Source organism: Hemitrygon akajei, chromosome 31, assembly GCF_048418815.1.
Source record: "Hemitrygon akajei chromosome 31, sHemAka1.3, whole genome shotgun sequence".
NCBI lineage: Eukaryota > Metazoa > Chordata > Chondrichthyes > Myliobatiformes > Dasyatidae > Hemitrygon > Hemitrygon akajei.
The window spans coordinates 7723651-7740837 of record NC_133154.1 but is presented as its reverse complement, the minus strand read 5'-3'; the positions used below and the strand labels follow the sequence as shown (position 1 = coordinate 7740837).

Here is a 17187-nt window from a genome sequence, read left to right as displayed (position 1 = left end):
AACATGTGGTTATTTGAGTTACTGTCACCTTCCTGTCAGCTTGAGCCAGTCTGGCCATTCTCCTCTAATGTCTCTACTCCACAGAACTGCCACTCACTATATATATTTTTTGTTTCTCTCACCATTCCCTGGAAAGTCTAGAGAATGTTGTGTGCGAAAATCCCAGGAGATCAGTTTCTGAGATACTCAAACCACCCCATCTGGCACCAGCAATCCTTCCAGGGTCAAAATCACTTAGATCACATTTCTTCCCCATTTTGATGTTTGGTCTGAACAACAACTGAACCACTTGACCATGTCTGCATGCTTTTATGCATTGTGCAGCTGCCACGCGATTGGCTGGTTAGATATTTGCATTAACGAGCAGGTGTACCTGATAAAGTGGCCACTATCGAACTGTAGAACATCGGAACAAGCCCTTTGGCCCTCTGTGCTGAACGTGAAGCCAAATTAAACTTTATCTTCTGCTCGCACACGATCCATATCCCTCTATTCCCTGACTATCCCCATGACTGTCCAACTGCCTCTTAAACAGCTCCTAAAAAATCTTGAACCATCTCCTTCAAACCTCTGTTGGCTGTCTGTATTCAGTGCATGCTCTTTGGTGTCAAATTCTCCCTGATAATGTTCCTGGATTATTCGTTTTAAGGAACCGTACATGTACGTGTTCAGGGATACAGTTGAAGCGGCCAGCAAAACAGCGATTAAATTTTTCCATCATCAACGCTGCCCTCAACCACATCTCTTCCACTTTGCGCATGTCTGCCCTCACCCCAACCTACCGCCACCCTGCCAGGGATAGGGTTCCTCTTGTCCTCACCTACCACCCCACCAGCCTTTGCATCCAATAGATAATTCTCTATAACTTCCGCCATCTCCAACGGGATCCCACCGCCAAGCACATCTTTACCCCCCCCCACCCCGCTTTCCCCAGGGATCGCTCCCTACATGACTCCCTTGACAATTCATCCCTCCCCACTGATCTCCCTCCTGACATTTATCCTCGCAAGCGGAACAGGTGCCACACCTGCCCCTACACCCCCCTCCCTACTATTCAGGGCCCCAGACGGTCCTTCCAGGCAAGGTGACACTGCCTGTGATTCTGAGAGTCTGTTGTATCCGGTGCTCCCAGTGTGGCCTCTTGTATATCGGTCAGACCCGATGATGATTGGCTGACGGCTTCACCAAGCACCTTGCGCTCCGTCTGCCGGAAAATGCGGGATCTCCCAGTGGCCTCACATTTTAATTCAACTTCCCATTCCCATTCCAACATGTCAGTCCATAGCCTCCTCTGTTGTTTCAATGAGGCCACACTCAGGGTGGAAGAACAACACCTTGTATTCCGTCTGGGTAGCCTCCAACCTGATGGTTTGAACATCGGTTTCTCAAACTTCCGGTAATCCTCCCCCCACCGGCTTCTCTACGCCCCATTCCCATTTCCCTCGCTCACCTTATCTCCTTGCCTGCCCATCACCTCCGTCCGGTTCTCCTCCCCTTTTTTGCTTTCTCCTATGGCCTCCTGTCCTCTCCTATCAGGTTCCCTCTTCTCCAGCACTACACCTCTTCCTCCAATCAACTTCCCAGCTCTTTACTTCACCCCTTCCCCTTCCCCCTCCCTCTGGTTTCACCCATCACCTCGTGTTTCTCCCTCCCCTTTGCCCACCCTCATATTCTGACTCCTCGTCCCGATAAAAGGTCTTGACCCAAAACGTCAGCTGTGCTCTTTCCCATAGAAGCTGCCTGGCCTGCTGAGTTCCTCCAGCATTTTGTGTGTGTGTGTGTGTCACTTGGATGTCCAGCATCTGCAGATTTTCTCTTGTTTGTGATTGGATTAAATATTTTAAATTACTTATTTTTTATCACTTTTGTTCTTGGATCCCTAATTCTATGAATTGTATATTCTGTGGGGGAGACTTAAATTTACAATTACAACCAAAGTTAGACTCTTCCGATAGAAAAACCTATGAAACAAAATCCTTACATAAGAAAGTTAGTACACTTTTTGAGGATGTTGGTCTAATTGATATATGGAGGGACCTTTTCCCCGACAGAAGGGATTACACTCATTATTCTGCCCCCCCATTCTGTGTATACAAGAACAGACTATTCATAACATTTAGAAAAGATAAAGACAAAATAAACACCTGTGGAATTGGGACAATAGATGTAAGTGACCATGCACCTATATACTTATCTGTTGATTTTGACCTACAACCAAAGAATACTATCTGGAAACTAAATTCAAGTCTACTCAATGATCCCTATTTTAAGGAATAAATTACTTATTTATTGAGATACAGTGCAGAATAGTCTCTTCTGGCCCTTTGAGCCATGTCACCCAGCAATGCCCCGATTTAACCCTGACCTAATCACAGGGTGATTTATAATGACCAATTAAACTACCAGCCAGTATATCTTTGGACTGCTGGAGGAAACCAGAGCACCCAGAGGAAACACACGTGGTTACGCAGAGAACGTACAGACTCTTACAGACAAGCGGCAGGAATTGAACCTGGGTTGTCTGTACTGTAAAGTGTTGTGCTAACCTCTGCGCTACCGTGCTGAGATTGATCTGGGTCAATGTACATCTGCTTCTCTGGACAGGTGCTCGAGCGAGGAACAACCCTTGGTTCCTCCACCATCGCCGCCCTCGCACGTGGCCGAGGGGCCCAGCAAAGTGGAAGCCCGACCGAACCAGACCCCATCCGTCCAGGCCGAGGTTACCGCCAGCCAGAATCCTAACAACTCGGCGAAGAAAGGTTAGCGGTGAAGAAGCGTACCTTAGTTTGGTCACTTTAAGATTGGACGATGCTTGGGTCAGGCTGAGGATTCCAGTTCGGGTTGGAGGGAGAGGTCATGTCTCCTTTTTGTTGAAGAGGCTGTGGTCCACTTTGGAGAGAGTTTTTTTGTTGCATCACTTTGAGTTGCGGGAGGGAGGGGTAGGGAACTGAACATGAAAATGAGGTGCTATTGATTAATGAAAGAATGGAAAACTATTGATACTGCTTCTACAGCTGCTGACTGACCTGCTGGGTATTTCCTGCGTTTGCTGTTTCTGTTCCAGTAATTTTGGTAAATGTTTCAATTGAAAGTGAGAACTCTACATCACAGAGAGGGAGACTTGCAGTGTAGTGAGGAAAGAGTGAAGATTGTGATTAGAGGAATGTGCAGGCGGGGATTATCAGTGCGATCGAGTGGATTCATCATTGAATTCAGAATGGCTTTTGTGTGTGTATTTTTGTGCCTGTGCCCAGCTCTGGATCTTTCCCTCGCGGTTCACTCCCAAAGCCTTCCCCATGAGTGGGTGTAGCTGCAAGGCAGCGGAGGTTTGAGATCAGAGTTGTCCTTCTCCTAGATGGGCTGACGAACCCCATCTGCTTGAAGTGACTCATTTTAAGGTGCCAGTAACCCGCCTTTGCCCCTTCTCCTGTCAGTAGAAATAGTTCCGCCGGGCTTAGTAGCTAAACCACACGTGAAGGCCAGGAGCTGGACTCGGTTGTCAGAGGCTATTTGAGATGCACGCCACTGGGATTATTTAATAGGTAGTGGGAGCTTATCCCCATTACCAACCCCGACCATAACAACTTTACAGGGCCTTGCTCACAGCACGTATTTGTATTGCTTACTTCTTCTTAAGGGCCCCTCATTCCTACTGTGAGATAGGCCGCCGACAGCAACTTAATATGGTCCTCTGTCCTGGGCCGGTCTTTCAATCTTTCAAGGTGTAGCCCATCGAAAATCCTCCCTCTCCCAGGGCTGAGGTGATTGGTGTGGCTGTAGCACGGGGTGTTTACAGGATAAGGTTGCTAGCCCACGCCTGGCCCCCCTCCTCTCGCAGACAGGACTGGGCCCGTCTGTGGCAGAGTTGTGCCTGGCATTAGTATTGGTTTATTATTGTCACAGTGGAGAGCTTGTCTTGCACGCTGTTCATTCAGATCAGACCATTACTCAGTGCATTGAGGTAGAGCGAGGTACAACGGTAACAATGCAGAATGAAGTGTAACGGCCACAGAGAAAGTGCGGTGTGCAGGTAAACAGTAAGCCACAAGATTATAAAGAGGCGGATTATGAGGTCCAGGATTCATCTTATTGTGCAAGAGGTCCATTTCGAGAGTCTGATAACAAGCAACACGCACAACACGCTGGAGGAACTCAGCAGGTCGGGCAGCATCCGTGGAAATGAGCAGTCAACGTTTCGGGCCGAGACCCTTCGTCAGGACTGAAGAGGGAGGGGGCAGGGGCCCTATAAAGAAGGTGGGGGACGGGTGGAAGGTACCAGGTGAAAAACCAATCAGAGGAAAGATTGGGGGAGGGGAATCAGGGAGGGGATAGGCAGGAGAAGGAATGTAAGGGGAAAGCACTATGGGTAGTAGAAGAAGGCGGAATCATGAGAGAGGTGATAGGCAGTTGGAGGAGGAGGCAGAGTGAAACTGGGATGGGGGAAGGGAGGGGGGGGGTAGAATTACTGGAAGTTGGAGAATTCAATGTTCATGTCGTCTGCCATGATAACAAGAAGCTGTCCTTGAGCCAGGTGGAGCATGCTTTCAGAATTTTGTATCTTCTGCCTGACGGGAAAGGGGAGAAAAGAGGAAGAATGTGTGGGATGGGTGGGTCTTTGATTGAGTTGGTTGCTTTAGCGAGGCAGCAAGGAGGGTAGACAGGGTCCGTGGAGGGGAGGTTAAATTCTGAGGTGTGTCCACAACTCTGTGCAGATTTTGTGGTCGTTTGCCGTGCCAAGCCGTTGTGCAGAAGAGTGCATCAGCAAAGCTATTGGCTCCAGGAACTCCAGTGTAGTGGGGTCCACCGCCGACCGTAACACGAAATGCGTTTTGTCTCTCTGTTCCAGCAAAGAAACCAGGCCCCACCAGACCGTCCTACCCTCCCCCACAGCAGCCTAAAGCCAATCTGCCATGGACCTCGAAGCCGGTCTGCAGCACCCTGACCAACACCGGCGAGGAGCGGGCGCCCATCAACCGCAGAGCCACCACCGGTCCGGTCCGGGTGCCCGCGGTGCCCCCCCCTCCCGTTCCCGCCCCTCGCTCCCACCTGCGGACCACCAGCCTGGACCTGCCCAGCTCGACGGTGGCAGATGGCCTGCAGCTGGGCTCCAAGGACAAGAGCAAGCAGACGCTGGAGGCCCTGATCAAGCGGACCATCCCCGAAACGCTGCCCTCGCACCAGCGGGTGCTGGTCTGCTGGGACATGCAGCCTGAGGCAACGCCCAGGACCAGGGTCTACTCGGCCGGTCAAGCGATGATTTCCGGTGTGAATTTGGAGATGAACGGATCTTCCTCCGAGGACAAAAGTGGTAAGCATGGAAAAGGGGGGGCAGCAGTTGAGGGAGGGAATGTGGAGAAGCGTTTGATAAAACTGAACAAAGTATAGTACAGGTCCAGAACAGGCCCTCCAGCTCACAGTGTTACACTGAACTAATTAAATGGATAACGCCAAATTAAGTTAATCCTTCTACCACCAACTGATCCATACCCCTCCATCATCTGCATACTCATGTGCCACTTAAACACCCTATTGTATCGGATTCTGTCATTGCTGAAAATAAAATAAAGTAACTAAAATAATTAGGCCCAGAACAAATGAACACACACACTCTCTCTCTCACTCTCTCTCACTCACTCTCACTCTCTCTCACTCACTCTCTCTCTCTCTCACTCTCTCACTCTCTCTCACTGTGTCTCACTCTCTCTATCACTCTCTCTTCACTGTCTCTCTCACACTCTCTCACTCTCTCTCTCTGTCTCACTCTCTCACTGTCTCACTCTCTCTTCACTGTCTCTCTCACACTCTCTCACTCTCTCTCTCACTGTCTCTCACTCTCTCACTCTCTCTCTCACTGTGTCTCACTCTCTCTTCACTGTCTCTCTCACACTCTCTCACTCTCTCTCTCACTGTCTCACTCTCTCTTCACTCTCTCTCTCACTCTCTCACTCTCTCTCACTCACTGTGTCTCACTCTCTCTATCACTCTCTCTTCACTGTCTCTCTCACACTCTCTCACTCTCTCTGTCTCACTCTCTCACTGTCTCACTCTCTCTTCACTGTCTCTCTCACACTCTCTCACTCTCTCTGTCTCACTCTCTCACTGTCTCACTCTCTCTTCACTGTCTCTCTCACACTCTCTCACTCTCTCTCTCACTGTCTCTCACTCTCTCACTCTCTCTCTCACTGTGTCTCACTCTCTCTCTCACTCTCTCTCTCTCCTCTCTCTCTCTCTTCCCTCTCTCTCACACTCTCCTATGACTCAAGCATACTGTACTCATGCACAGGGAGAACAGCATGGCCCTGTCACCCACACTGTTCTGAACCAGTGTTCCCTCAAATGTTTTTTTCTTACAGGCCAGCCATTGCTCTGGGCAGGAAACTTTTACATGGCCTGAAGACTGCACGACACTTTAATTTTTTTTTGTAATATGCGTACTATGGCTATCTCGAATGAAAATAGAAATATCACATACTTTTGATTTTATTTGTTAACTAAAGGGTATAATGAAATTCAACAAAAAACCGTCAACGTTTCATAAACTTTTTCTAGCTGCATGGCAGTGTAGGCTACGTATGCGGGGACATTTCAGTTACTGTGTTACTGTACACCCGCACAGCTTAGAGGCAACGGTGATCTCAACAGAAAACTACTATTTTTATACTGAAATGGCTTACCATTTATGGATATTGACCATTTGGTAAATTGAACATCTATTTGAATTTCTTACTTATAAAATCAATCACCGTTCACAGTAGAGATTTTAAAAGTCAATCAAAACTTCAAGCTGACAACGGATGTCATTTTGAAGTTAGTACAGACCTTAGCTGTTGGTGTATTTCACATCGTTCCGTTAGTCCTACCTCGTCTGTATCCGGCACTCGCTACTGTGTAAAGGGAAGCTTATGTTATAGGGAGACTTTTCTAGACTCTCTACAGGGGCTTCATTCACCTGGCTTGACTACACACCGTCACAGTCACCCCCGCCTATCTCATCTGTAGTAAGCAGAGGTTGTTTCACTTCAAAGGTCTTTCTTGTCTGGGTTTGACTACAGCACAGCCATCCTTACCTGGATGTTGTCTTTTATTCTTACCTTACCACAACGTCCACATTCCAGGCACCCACCATTCTGTGTTTTTTTAAAAAAACATGCCCCGCAAATCTCTTTTGTACTTCCCCCTCTCACTTTACATGTGTGCCCTCTGTTATTATACATTCTGACCCAGGGCGAAGATAATGACTGTCTCTCTATGCATCTCATTATTTTGCAAACCTCTATCCGGTCTCCTCTCAGCTTCTGCTGCCCTAGTGCGTCTTACAAGTGCACACACAAGGCATTCTGCGGATGTTGGAAATCCAGAGCAACACACACAGAATGCTGGAGGAACTCAACGGGTCAGGCAGCCAGCGTCTATGGAGATAAATAAACAGTCCACATTTCAGGCCAAGATTCTTCGTCAGTACGTCTTACCTTTCCTTATAGCACGTGCCCTCTAATCCAGGCAACATCCTGGAAACCTTGTTTATATCCTCTCCAAATCCTCAATATTCCTCCTGTGATAGGGTGACCAGATTTGAATGCACTAACTCCAGATGCAGCCCAGTCAGACTTTTACAAAGCTGCAACATAACTTCCTGACTCTAGATTTCAGTCCCTTGATATATAAAGGCTACTATTCCACGCGTGCCTTTCTCACCACCCTAATTCTTGTGCAGCTGTCGACATGGAAATATTGGCACAGTTAGCAGTCCTGCCTGGTTCAGGAACAGTTATAACCCTTCAACTATCAGGCTCCTGAACCTGTGTGGATAACTTCACTCACCTCAACAATGAACTGATTCAATGGACTCATTTCAAGGACTCATGTTCTCTGGATTATTTATTCATTTGAATTTACACTGTTTGGCTTCTTTTGCACTTTGGTTGTCTGCCAGTCTTTGTTTGACCGCAGGTTCAAAGGTTCATTTATTATCAAAGTATACAAATCTAGAATTCTTCTTCTCCAGATAGCCATGAAACCAAGAAAGGAAAGTGCGACCATCAACCTACCCCCTCCCCAAATCCCTCCTCCCCACACAAAAAAAAGGAACAGGTGCACGTCAACCCCCCAAATCCCCCTCCCCCATGCACAGAGAAACAAGAAAGGACAGGCAAAAATGCAGAATATAAAAAAAACGATAACGCTCATAAAAACGTCTGTAGTCCAAGTCCATATCCGAAACACAGAAAACCTGGGGAACACTCTGGGTTTGTGTGTAGTCTTTCATTGGTTCTATTACATAGTTGTGTTCGGCAGGGATCTGTGCTGGGACCTCTGCTGTTTATAATGTATATAAATGGTCTGGATGAAAATGCAGATGGGTGGGTTAGTAAATTTGTGGATGATGCCAAGATTGGTGCTGTCCTCTTCTATGTTCCATTTGTTTGTTTTACTATGAATGCCTGCAGGAAAATTAATCTTCGGGCTGTATGTGGTGACATATAAATACTACGATAATAAATAAACTTTGAACTTTGCTAGTGCCTCCTCCCACTCCTCTTCATTTCAGCTACTATCCTTAACCCTTCTCCCTTCTCCCTCTTGTGCTTCACCTTAAACCAGGGGTTCCCAACCTCTTTTATACAATGGACCCGCTACCATTAACTGAGGGGTCTGTGGATCCCAGGTTGAGAAGCCCTGCCTTAATCCCATCACCGGTCACTTCAGCCACTGCACGAGAGCAAGTTCCACATCCTTCCACCTCCCTGGTCCCTTGTTCTGGTCCATCCTTCCAGCAGAGAAGATGCTTCAGATCCCTTTACTGATTCTAAAGCCCCATCAGTCTTCTCCATTCTAGAGAAAAGAGCCTCGTCTCTTTCACATTTCCAACGGTAAAGTTTCACAATTCTGACAGTGCCCTTGCAAATCTATTTGGAACCATTTCTTAACGGAGTGGCCAAAAACAAGGCACCCTCTATGTGTGGTAGCTGTTATTTTTGAACTTGCGGCAATTTGGAGAAACAATTAGGTGACATATCCTTTAAGTAACGGTGCTCAAGTCAAGATGCTTATAATGACTTAAGGTGGAGAGAGAGGACTGATTTTTCTAACTGGAAGGTGTGAGGTGTGGGACGGGTGTTGGGGGGTTGTGAGGGCTGGGTATAGGGGGGATTGGTGGGGAGGGTGTGAGGAGTGGGATGGGTGTTGGGGGTTTGTGAGTGGTGGGGATAACGTGCTGGGGGTTTGTGAGAGCCAGGGATAGGCGAATGGGTGTTGGGGGGTTGTGAGGGCTGGGTATAGGGGGGATTGGTGGGGAGGGTGTGAGGAGTGGGATGGGTGTTGGGGGGTTGTGGGGGCTGGGTATAGGGGGGATTGGTGGGGAGGATGTGAGGAGTGGGATAACGTGCTGGGGGTTTGTGAGGGCCAGGGATAGGGGGATGGGTGTTGGGGGGTTGTGAGGGCTGGGTATAGGGGGGATTGGTGGGGAGGGTGTGAGGAGTGGGATGGGTGTTGGGGGGGTTGTGGGGGCTGGGTATAGGGGGGATTGGTGGGATGTGAGGAGTGGGATGGGTGTTGGGGGGTTGTGGGGGCTGGGTATAGGGGGGATTGGTGGGGAGGATGTGAGGAGTGGGATGGGTGTTGGGGGGGTTGTGGGGGCTGGGTATAGGGGGGATTGGTGGGGAGGATGTGAGGAGTGGGATAACGTGCTGGGGGTTTGTGAGGGCCAGGGATAGGGGGATGGGTGTTGGGGGGTTGTGAGGGCTGGGTATAGGGGGGATTGGTGGGGAGGGTGTGAGGAGTGGGATGGGTGTTGGGGGGTTGTGGAGGCTGGGTATAGGGGGGATTGGTGGGGAGGATGTGAGGAGTGGGCCGGGTGTTGGGGGGGTTGTGGAGGCTGGGTATAGGGGGGATTGGTGGGGAGGATGTGAGGAGTGGGATAACGTGCTGGGGGTTTGTGAGGGCCAGGGATAGGGGGATGGGTGTTGGGGGGTTGTGAGGGCTGGGGAAAGGGGGGATTGGTGGGGAGGGTGTGAGGTGTGGGATGGCTGTTGGGGGTTTGTGAGTGGTGAGGATAATGTGCTGGGGGTTTGTGAGGGCCAGGGATAGGGGGATAGGTGTTGGGTGGTTGTGAGGGGTGGGAATAGGTGTTGGGGGTTCTGAGGGGTCGGGATAGGGGATGGGTGTTGGGGGGTTTGTGAGTGTGGGGATAACGTGTTGGGGTTGTTGTGAGGGTTGGGGATAATGGGAGGGGTGTTGGGGGAGGTAATGAGGGCTGGGTTAGGGGGATGGATGTTGGGTTGTGAGGGGTGGGAATAAGGGGTTGTGTGTTGGAGGGTTATGAGGACTGGGGATAGGGGATGGGTGTTGGGGGTTGTGAGAGATGAGGAAAGGGGGGATTGGTGGTGGGGAGGGTGTGAGGATGGAAGGAGGGGATGGATGGGGGGAGCTGTGAGTGGTGGGAATGGGGAAAATCCACAACTCAAAATGAGCACAGGCTCCCTCAGGAGTATGGCCAATCCCTCAGGAGATTTAATAATCATAATAACTTTATTTAAAGAGCTTTAAAGAAAGATGATGTAATTCAAAGTGCTTTACAATAGGATAAAAGAACAAACATGAAAATAAAATAAACATGGCAATAGAAGACAAAAAGATGTTAGTTAAAGGCGAGGTTAAATAAATAGGTTTTGACCTGCCATTTATAAGCACGAACTTAGGCTGCGTCCCTTATAGCTTTAGGTTTTGAATTCCACAGTTTAGAAACATAGATATTAAAGTGACCGACACAATCTGTGTCTGTCTGCCCGCAAAGAGGGTTTCACATCCTTATCCCACCTGTCTCAGGCATCCCCTGTGTAAAGGGGCGCTATGTTCCAGAAAGCTCTTTCTGTGACAAGACAGAGGCCTTACTCATCTGGATTGTCGCAGACACCCCAGTCTATCTCGTCTGTCCTAAGCGAAGGTGTCTCTGACGGTCTCACTGGACCACAACTGCCCCGGGGTATCCTTGCCTGGACGTTGCCTTCAACCCTCGCCTTGCTGCAACTTGCACAGTCGCATTGGGTTAGTAGGCAGCAGATCACTGCACATCATAATAACTTGATACAGAGGGACAACTCAACCACGAGCTACACGCACTAAATGCTGGAGGAATTCAGCAGCTATGGAAAAGAATAGAGAGTCGATGTCTTTCTTCTTTATTTATTGGGATACAGTGTGGAATCGGCCCTTCGAGCCACGCCACCCAGCAACCCTCGATTTAACCCTAGCCCATTCATGGGAGAATTTGCAATGACCAATTGAGCACCAACCAGTACGTCTTTGGACTGTGGGAGGAAACCCGAGCACCCGGAGGAGACCCACACGGTCATGGGGAGAACATACAAACACCGCATAGGCAGCGGCGGGAATTGAACCCGGGTCGATAGTACTGTAAAGAGTTGTGCTAATCACTACACTACCGTGCTGCTCGCTGTAAAGAGACCCTTCATCAGGACTAAAAAGGAAGCCAGAATGAGAGGGGAGGAGGGGAGGACAGGGATTAGAAACTGGCAAGTGATAGGAGAGACCGGGTGGGTGGGTAGGAGAGGGGGATGAAGTAAGAAGCTGGGAAGGGATAGGTGGAAGAGATAAAGGGCTGAAGAAGAAGTGATCTGATAGGATCTTAGTCACACAGCACAGAAACAGGTAATTCAGTCCATGCCGATCTATTATTTTGCCTAAAACCCAAAGCTCTTCCGGCCCTAAGCATTTTGGATAAGGGGAACTCAGCCTGTACCGTCTGTTTCCTTGCAGGTTCCCAGGAGCAGTTACCAGAAGCCACCACAGAAGAGCAGTCATGATCATCATCATCCTTCCTGTACTCCCCCCACCCACCCAGTTCCAAAAACAGAACCTATGATTGGACAGCACTGGAGCACCTGTAATCCAAATTATTTTATTGGCTCCCCTACCATTCCAGCATCCAATGAGAAAGTGAGGATTTGAGACCTGCCTGTCCTATTGGCTAGCTCACGCCGGAGAAGTGTCCAATTGCTTTGGGCAGATCCTGGTTTTCCTTTTGTCAACGGGGAAGGCTGAAGGTCTGGAGTGAGGGTGGAGGAGACTTGACGGACCCAGCAATGACCATGACAAGTGCGAGCAGTCTGTCACCAGGCAGGAGAAGAGCGTTCCAGTTCAAGACCAACTCCCATCCCCGGAAATGTTCTGCCCCCTGGCATGGGGATGCAAATCGGGGACAGAGATCCGAGGACTGAGTGCGGCCTCTGCCCAGTCTCAGCCAGGGGGTAAAATGGTGCTGTCCTCAGACGCAAGACGTTCCAGAGCATTTCCCATTAGCGTGTAGTCACTCCACGAAAGATTAGCCTTATTTGTCACACGTACATGGAAATGCGCCGTTTGCGTCAACAGCCATCACAGTTCGAGGATGTGCTGGGGGCAGCTCGCAAGTGCACCAAAGTAGCAACCCCACAACTTACTGACCCTAGCCTCTGCGTGTTTGGAATGTGGGAGGGAATGCACGTCATCACGGGGAGAACATTCCAGACTCCTTACAGGCAGCAGCAGGAATTGAACACTGGTCTTAGCGCTGGCATTGTACAGCGTGGCGCTAGCCGCTACGCTACTGTGCTGCCCGTCCCGTTCTCCCGTCGGCGCCGGCGTTTCTGAAGTGGGGGGAAGCTCGACCTCGCAGCCACCCGCCTCAGGACAAAGAGTACGACCCCATGCGCCAGAGCTGGCACCTTGCGGTGAGCGCAGTGGAGCATTCAGCCTGGTCTCTGCCCGCGACTGCGGCGCAGTGAGTGGGCTTCCAGTGAGGGGTGGGACGCCTCTTCCTCCACCTGCTTCAGCCCTCTGATCAGAAGTGCCATCTTCTGTCCCCAGTGGCCCAGGCCCCTTTATTTTTGTACAAAAATATCTCACTGTAAATACTACGTGAAAAGTGCCTTGTGTAATTTAAATATGTCTGATGCCACAGTAATAAAAGAAAATAGAGTTTTCTGACTTGCTATTCATTTATCTGAGAAAAGAACATTTTTGCAGCTTGTTCAGTCCCTTGAGTTCATGCTAGCCATGGAAGAACAATCGGGCCTAATCCCTCGTCTCAGCTTTTGGTCTATAACCCTGTTGGTTATAGTTGTACAAGATCTTTTTAATGTTAGACCTACTGCATGGTAACAACCTATTAGGCCCAATTAGACCATAAGACCATAATGCATAGGAACAGAATGATGCCACATTTGACAAATTGCCCTATTGGCCTGCATGTCTCTGGGATGTGGGATGAAACTGGAGCACCCAGAGGAAACCCTGCCGTTACTGGGAGAACGTGCAAACTCCTCACAGTCAGTGGCAGGAATTGAACCCAGACCACCTGGAGAAAACCCGTGCAGTCCGATGGGAGAACGTACTAACTACTAACAGCCAGTGGTGGGAATTGAACTGGGGTCACTGGCTCTGTAATAGCATTAGGCCAACCATTACAGTCCTGTGTCCCTTGCCTCTGCCACACTCTCAGGCGGAAAGTTCAGGCCTCTTTGCACCTTTCTGGATGAAAATAATTCTGCTTAATATCCATCCAAATCCCCAACAAGTATTTTAAATATTGATTTCTCCTTCGGACGAACAAGTTCCTCCCCAACCCCACCTTCCTCTATTCCCCCACTCTGACCTTTTACCTCTTCTCACCTGCCTATAACTTCCTCCCGTGTTCCCTCCTCCTCCCTTTCTCCCGTGGTCCACTATCAGATTCCTTCCTCTCCAGCCCTTGACCTTTCCCACCCACCTGGCTTCACTCATCACCTTCCAGCTAACTTCCTTCCCCACCCCCACCCCCACCTTTTCCTTCTGGCGTTTTGCCCCTTTGTTCTCAGTCCTAAAGAAGGGTCCTGACCTGAAACGTCGACTATTTATTCCTTTCCATAGATGCTGCCTGACCCGCTGAGATCCTCCAGCATTTTGTGTGTGTTGATCTGGATTTTAAATTGTTGACTTCGTACGAGCAGTGGTATAAAAGTGACGAGGGGAGAGTGGCCAAATTTGATCAGTCAAATTGGGAATCAGATTTATTGTCACTAAAGAATGTCATAACACTGGTCGTTTTGCAGCAGCACAGATCAATATATAAAATATATCACAAATTGTTGTGACTATGAACCGGGAGACTCTGAAGTTGGTGAATATTAAAGTCTTCATTCAGCAAAGTAAGCGGGCATCACACCGGAGACACTGGTGGAAGAAGAGGCTCATAAACTCAAAGTTCATCACATTTTTATATCTTTAATATCAATGGTAACTCTATACTGTTTCAATAGTTACAATGACATTGCTTCCTTCAATACTTTGGGTTGGCAATGCTTACTTTGAGCTTACTTTCATATAATTTTCAAACACCTCAATCTTCAACCAGCACCCCACACATCCTAGATTGACTGTAAATCACCACTGTCTCTGAGTTATACTCATGCATATTGATGCACCATCAATAACTCTCCGAGACGTGAGGCGAGATAAAGGCTTTTATTGGCTGGAAGAAAGAACAAGCAGCAATTGACCACCATGCTACATCCTGGAGACTGAGACCAGGGCTCAGGCTCCAATCGCCTTTATACCGGGGTCTGTGGGAGGAGCCACAGGAGCAGTCAGCAGGGGGGGGGGGCGTGTCCAGACAGGTATATGTAATTCACCACACATATGCATGTCAATGAGATGAATCCTGGTTTGCAATCGGCCCCAGTCTGCAGACAGACAGACACACACACACTTTATTGATCCCGAGGGAAATTGGGTTTCGTTACAGCTGCACCAACCAAGAATAGTGAAGAAATATAGCAATATAAAACCATAAATAATTAAATAATAATAAGTTAATCATGAATCAGAATTAAAATAGTGAGGTATTGTTTATTTATTTATGTTTTCATTGAGATAGATACAACACCAAATGGGTCCTTCAGACCCTTTGAACCATACTGCTTAGCAACCCCAATTTAACTGGAAGTGGAAATAAGTCCAGGACCAGCCTATTGGCTCAGGGTGTCTGACACTCCGAGGGAGGAGTTGTAAAGTTTGATGGCCACAGGCAGGAATGGCTTCCTATGACGCTCAGTGTTACATCTCGGTGGAATGAGTCTCTGGCTGAATGTGCCTAACCAGTACATTATGGAGTGGATGGGAGTTATTGTCCAAGATGGCATGCAACTTGGACAGCATCCTCTTTTCAGACACCACCGTCAGAGAGTCCAGTTCCACCCCCACAACATCACTGGCCTTACGAATGAGTTTGTTGATTCTGTTGGTGTCTGCTACCCTCAGCCTGCTGCCCCAGCGCACAACAGTAAACATGATAGCACTGACCACCACAGACTCGTAGAACATCCTCAGCATTGTCCGGCAGATGTTAAAGGACTTAAGTCTCCTCAGGAAATAGCGATGGCTCTGACCCTTCTTGTAGACAGCCCTGCAGGTCCAAGAACACCATTGTTTGGAGCTGCGTTTTAAATTCAGTCTACAATCCACATTCAGATCTTAAGACTGGTTGCTGTTGAAATCAGAATACACCCTAGCATAAGTAACAATAAAAAAAATAAAAATAAGTAGTACAAAGAGAGCAAAATAGTGATGAAATCGTAAACATGAGAATTTCTGCAGATGTTGGAAATCCAGAACAACATTCACAAAATGCTGGAGGGCCTCAGTGAGTTGGGCAGTATCTATGGAAATGAATAAACAGTATTGTGTTCGGGCTGAGAACCTTCATCGGGACTGAGAAGGAAAGGGGAAGATGCCAGAATAAAAAGGACGGGGGAGGATGCTAGCTGGAAGATGATGTCTGAAGCCAGTTGGGTGGGAAAGGTCAAGGGCTGGAGAAGAAGGAATCTGATAGGAGAGGAGGGTGGACCATGGGAGAAAGGGAAGGAGGAGGGGACCCGGGGGAAGTGATAGATGGGTGAGAAGTAAAATGTCAGAGTGGGGAATAGAGGAAGGGGGAGGAATTTGTTTACCAGAAGGAGAAATCGATATTCATGCCAATAGGTTGGAGGACAGAATATAGTGTTGCTCCTCCAACCCTGAGAGTGGCCTCATATAGTGAAGTATTGTTTATTTATTTATTTGTGTTTTCATTGAGATAGATACAACACCGAATGGGTCCTTCGGGCCCTTTGAGCCATACCGCCTAGCAACCCCGATTTAACTGTGGCCTCATCATGGCATGATTTACAATGACCGATTAACCTACTAACCAGTACATCTCTGAACCATGGGAGGAAACCAGAGCTCCCAGAGAAAACCCCCATGTTCCACAGGGAGGATGTATGGACTCCTTACAGATGGTGTTGGAATTGACCTCTGAACTCTGACACTCTGAGCAGGTTCATGAGTTCATAGGCCATTCAGAAATATGGTGGCGGGGGGGGAGAAGCCCCTTCCTAAAATGCTGAACATGCGTTTTCAAGGAGTGACGATGGAGGGGCAATAATCTGCCCTGGTCTCGTTCAGTACCGGTCACTGAATCCAAAGGATTTTGTGCTGTGCCCTCACCAGCAAATAAGAGTTATCAAAAGGCCAAAAAAAATAGGAATGGCTACCGACCACACAATTCAACAAAGTCACGAGAGATCTAATAGGGTCATAGAGTCCACACTGACAACCAAGCAACCATTTCATTGAGAGGGAGAGATGGAGGCCCTTCGCTGGTCGGGGTTGACCATGGACCTTGCGTCCCAGCTTTCTATGTGATATGCAAGCCAGGGCTGTACGACATGGAGAGCAAGCTGTTCTCCCTCTCCACACAACTGATGAACCCAAAAGAACGGCAGAGACCAATACAGTTTGGCACCAGCAGGGTCACAGGAGTGGCCGGGCAACATTGAACTCAATGATGACACAAAGCTGGGTGGCAGTGTGAAATGTCAGGAGGATGTTATGAGAATGCAGGGTGACTTGGACAGGTTGGGTGAGTGGGCAAATGTATGGCAGATGCAGTTTAATGTGGATAAATGTGAGGTTATCCACTTTGGTGGCAAGAACAGGAAGGCAGATTACTATCTAAATGGAGTCAAGTTAGGAAAAGGAGAAGTACAACGAGATCTAGGTGTTCTTGTACATCAGTCAATGAAAGCAAGCATGCAGGTACAGCAGGCAGTGAAGAAAGCTAATGGCATGCTGGCCTTTATAACAAGAGGAATTGAGTATAGGAGTAAAGAG

General features: G+C 48.5%; 1 protein-coding gene across 1 annotated transcript in view; it reads left to right on the top strand.

Annotated features, from left to right (window-relative positions):
- LOC140719464 (SH3 domain-binding protein 1-like) overlaps positions 1-12980 on the top strand; it is an 83804-nt gene extending 70824 nt beyond the window's left edge. Inside the window, exons 17-19 of the mRNA XM_073034162.1 lie at positions 2605-2759; positions 4847-5308; positions 11776-12980. Of these exons, the coding sequence (XP_072890263.1) occupies positions 2605-2759; positions 4847-5308; positions 11776-11822 (664 nt within the window). The 3' untranslated portion in view covers positions 11823-12980. The remainder of the gene's footprint in view (positions 1-2604; positions 2760-4846; positions 5309-11775) is intronic.
- The last annotated feature ends 4207 nt before the right edge of the window (positions 12981-17187 follow it).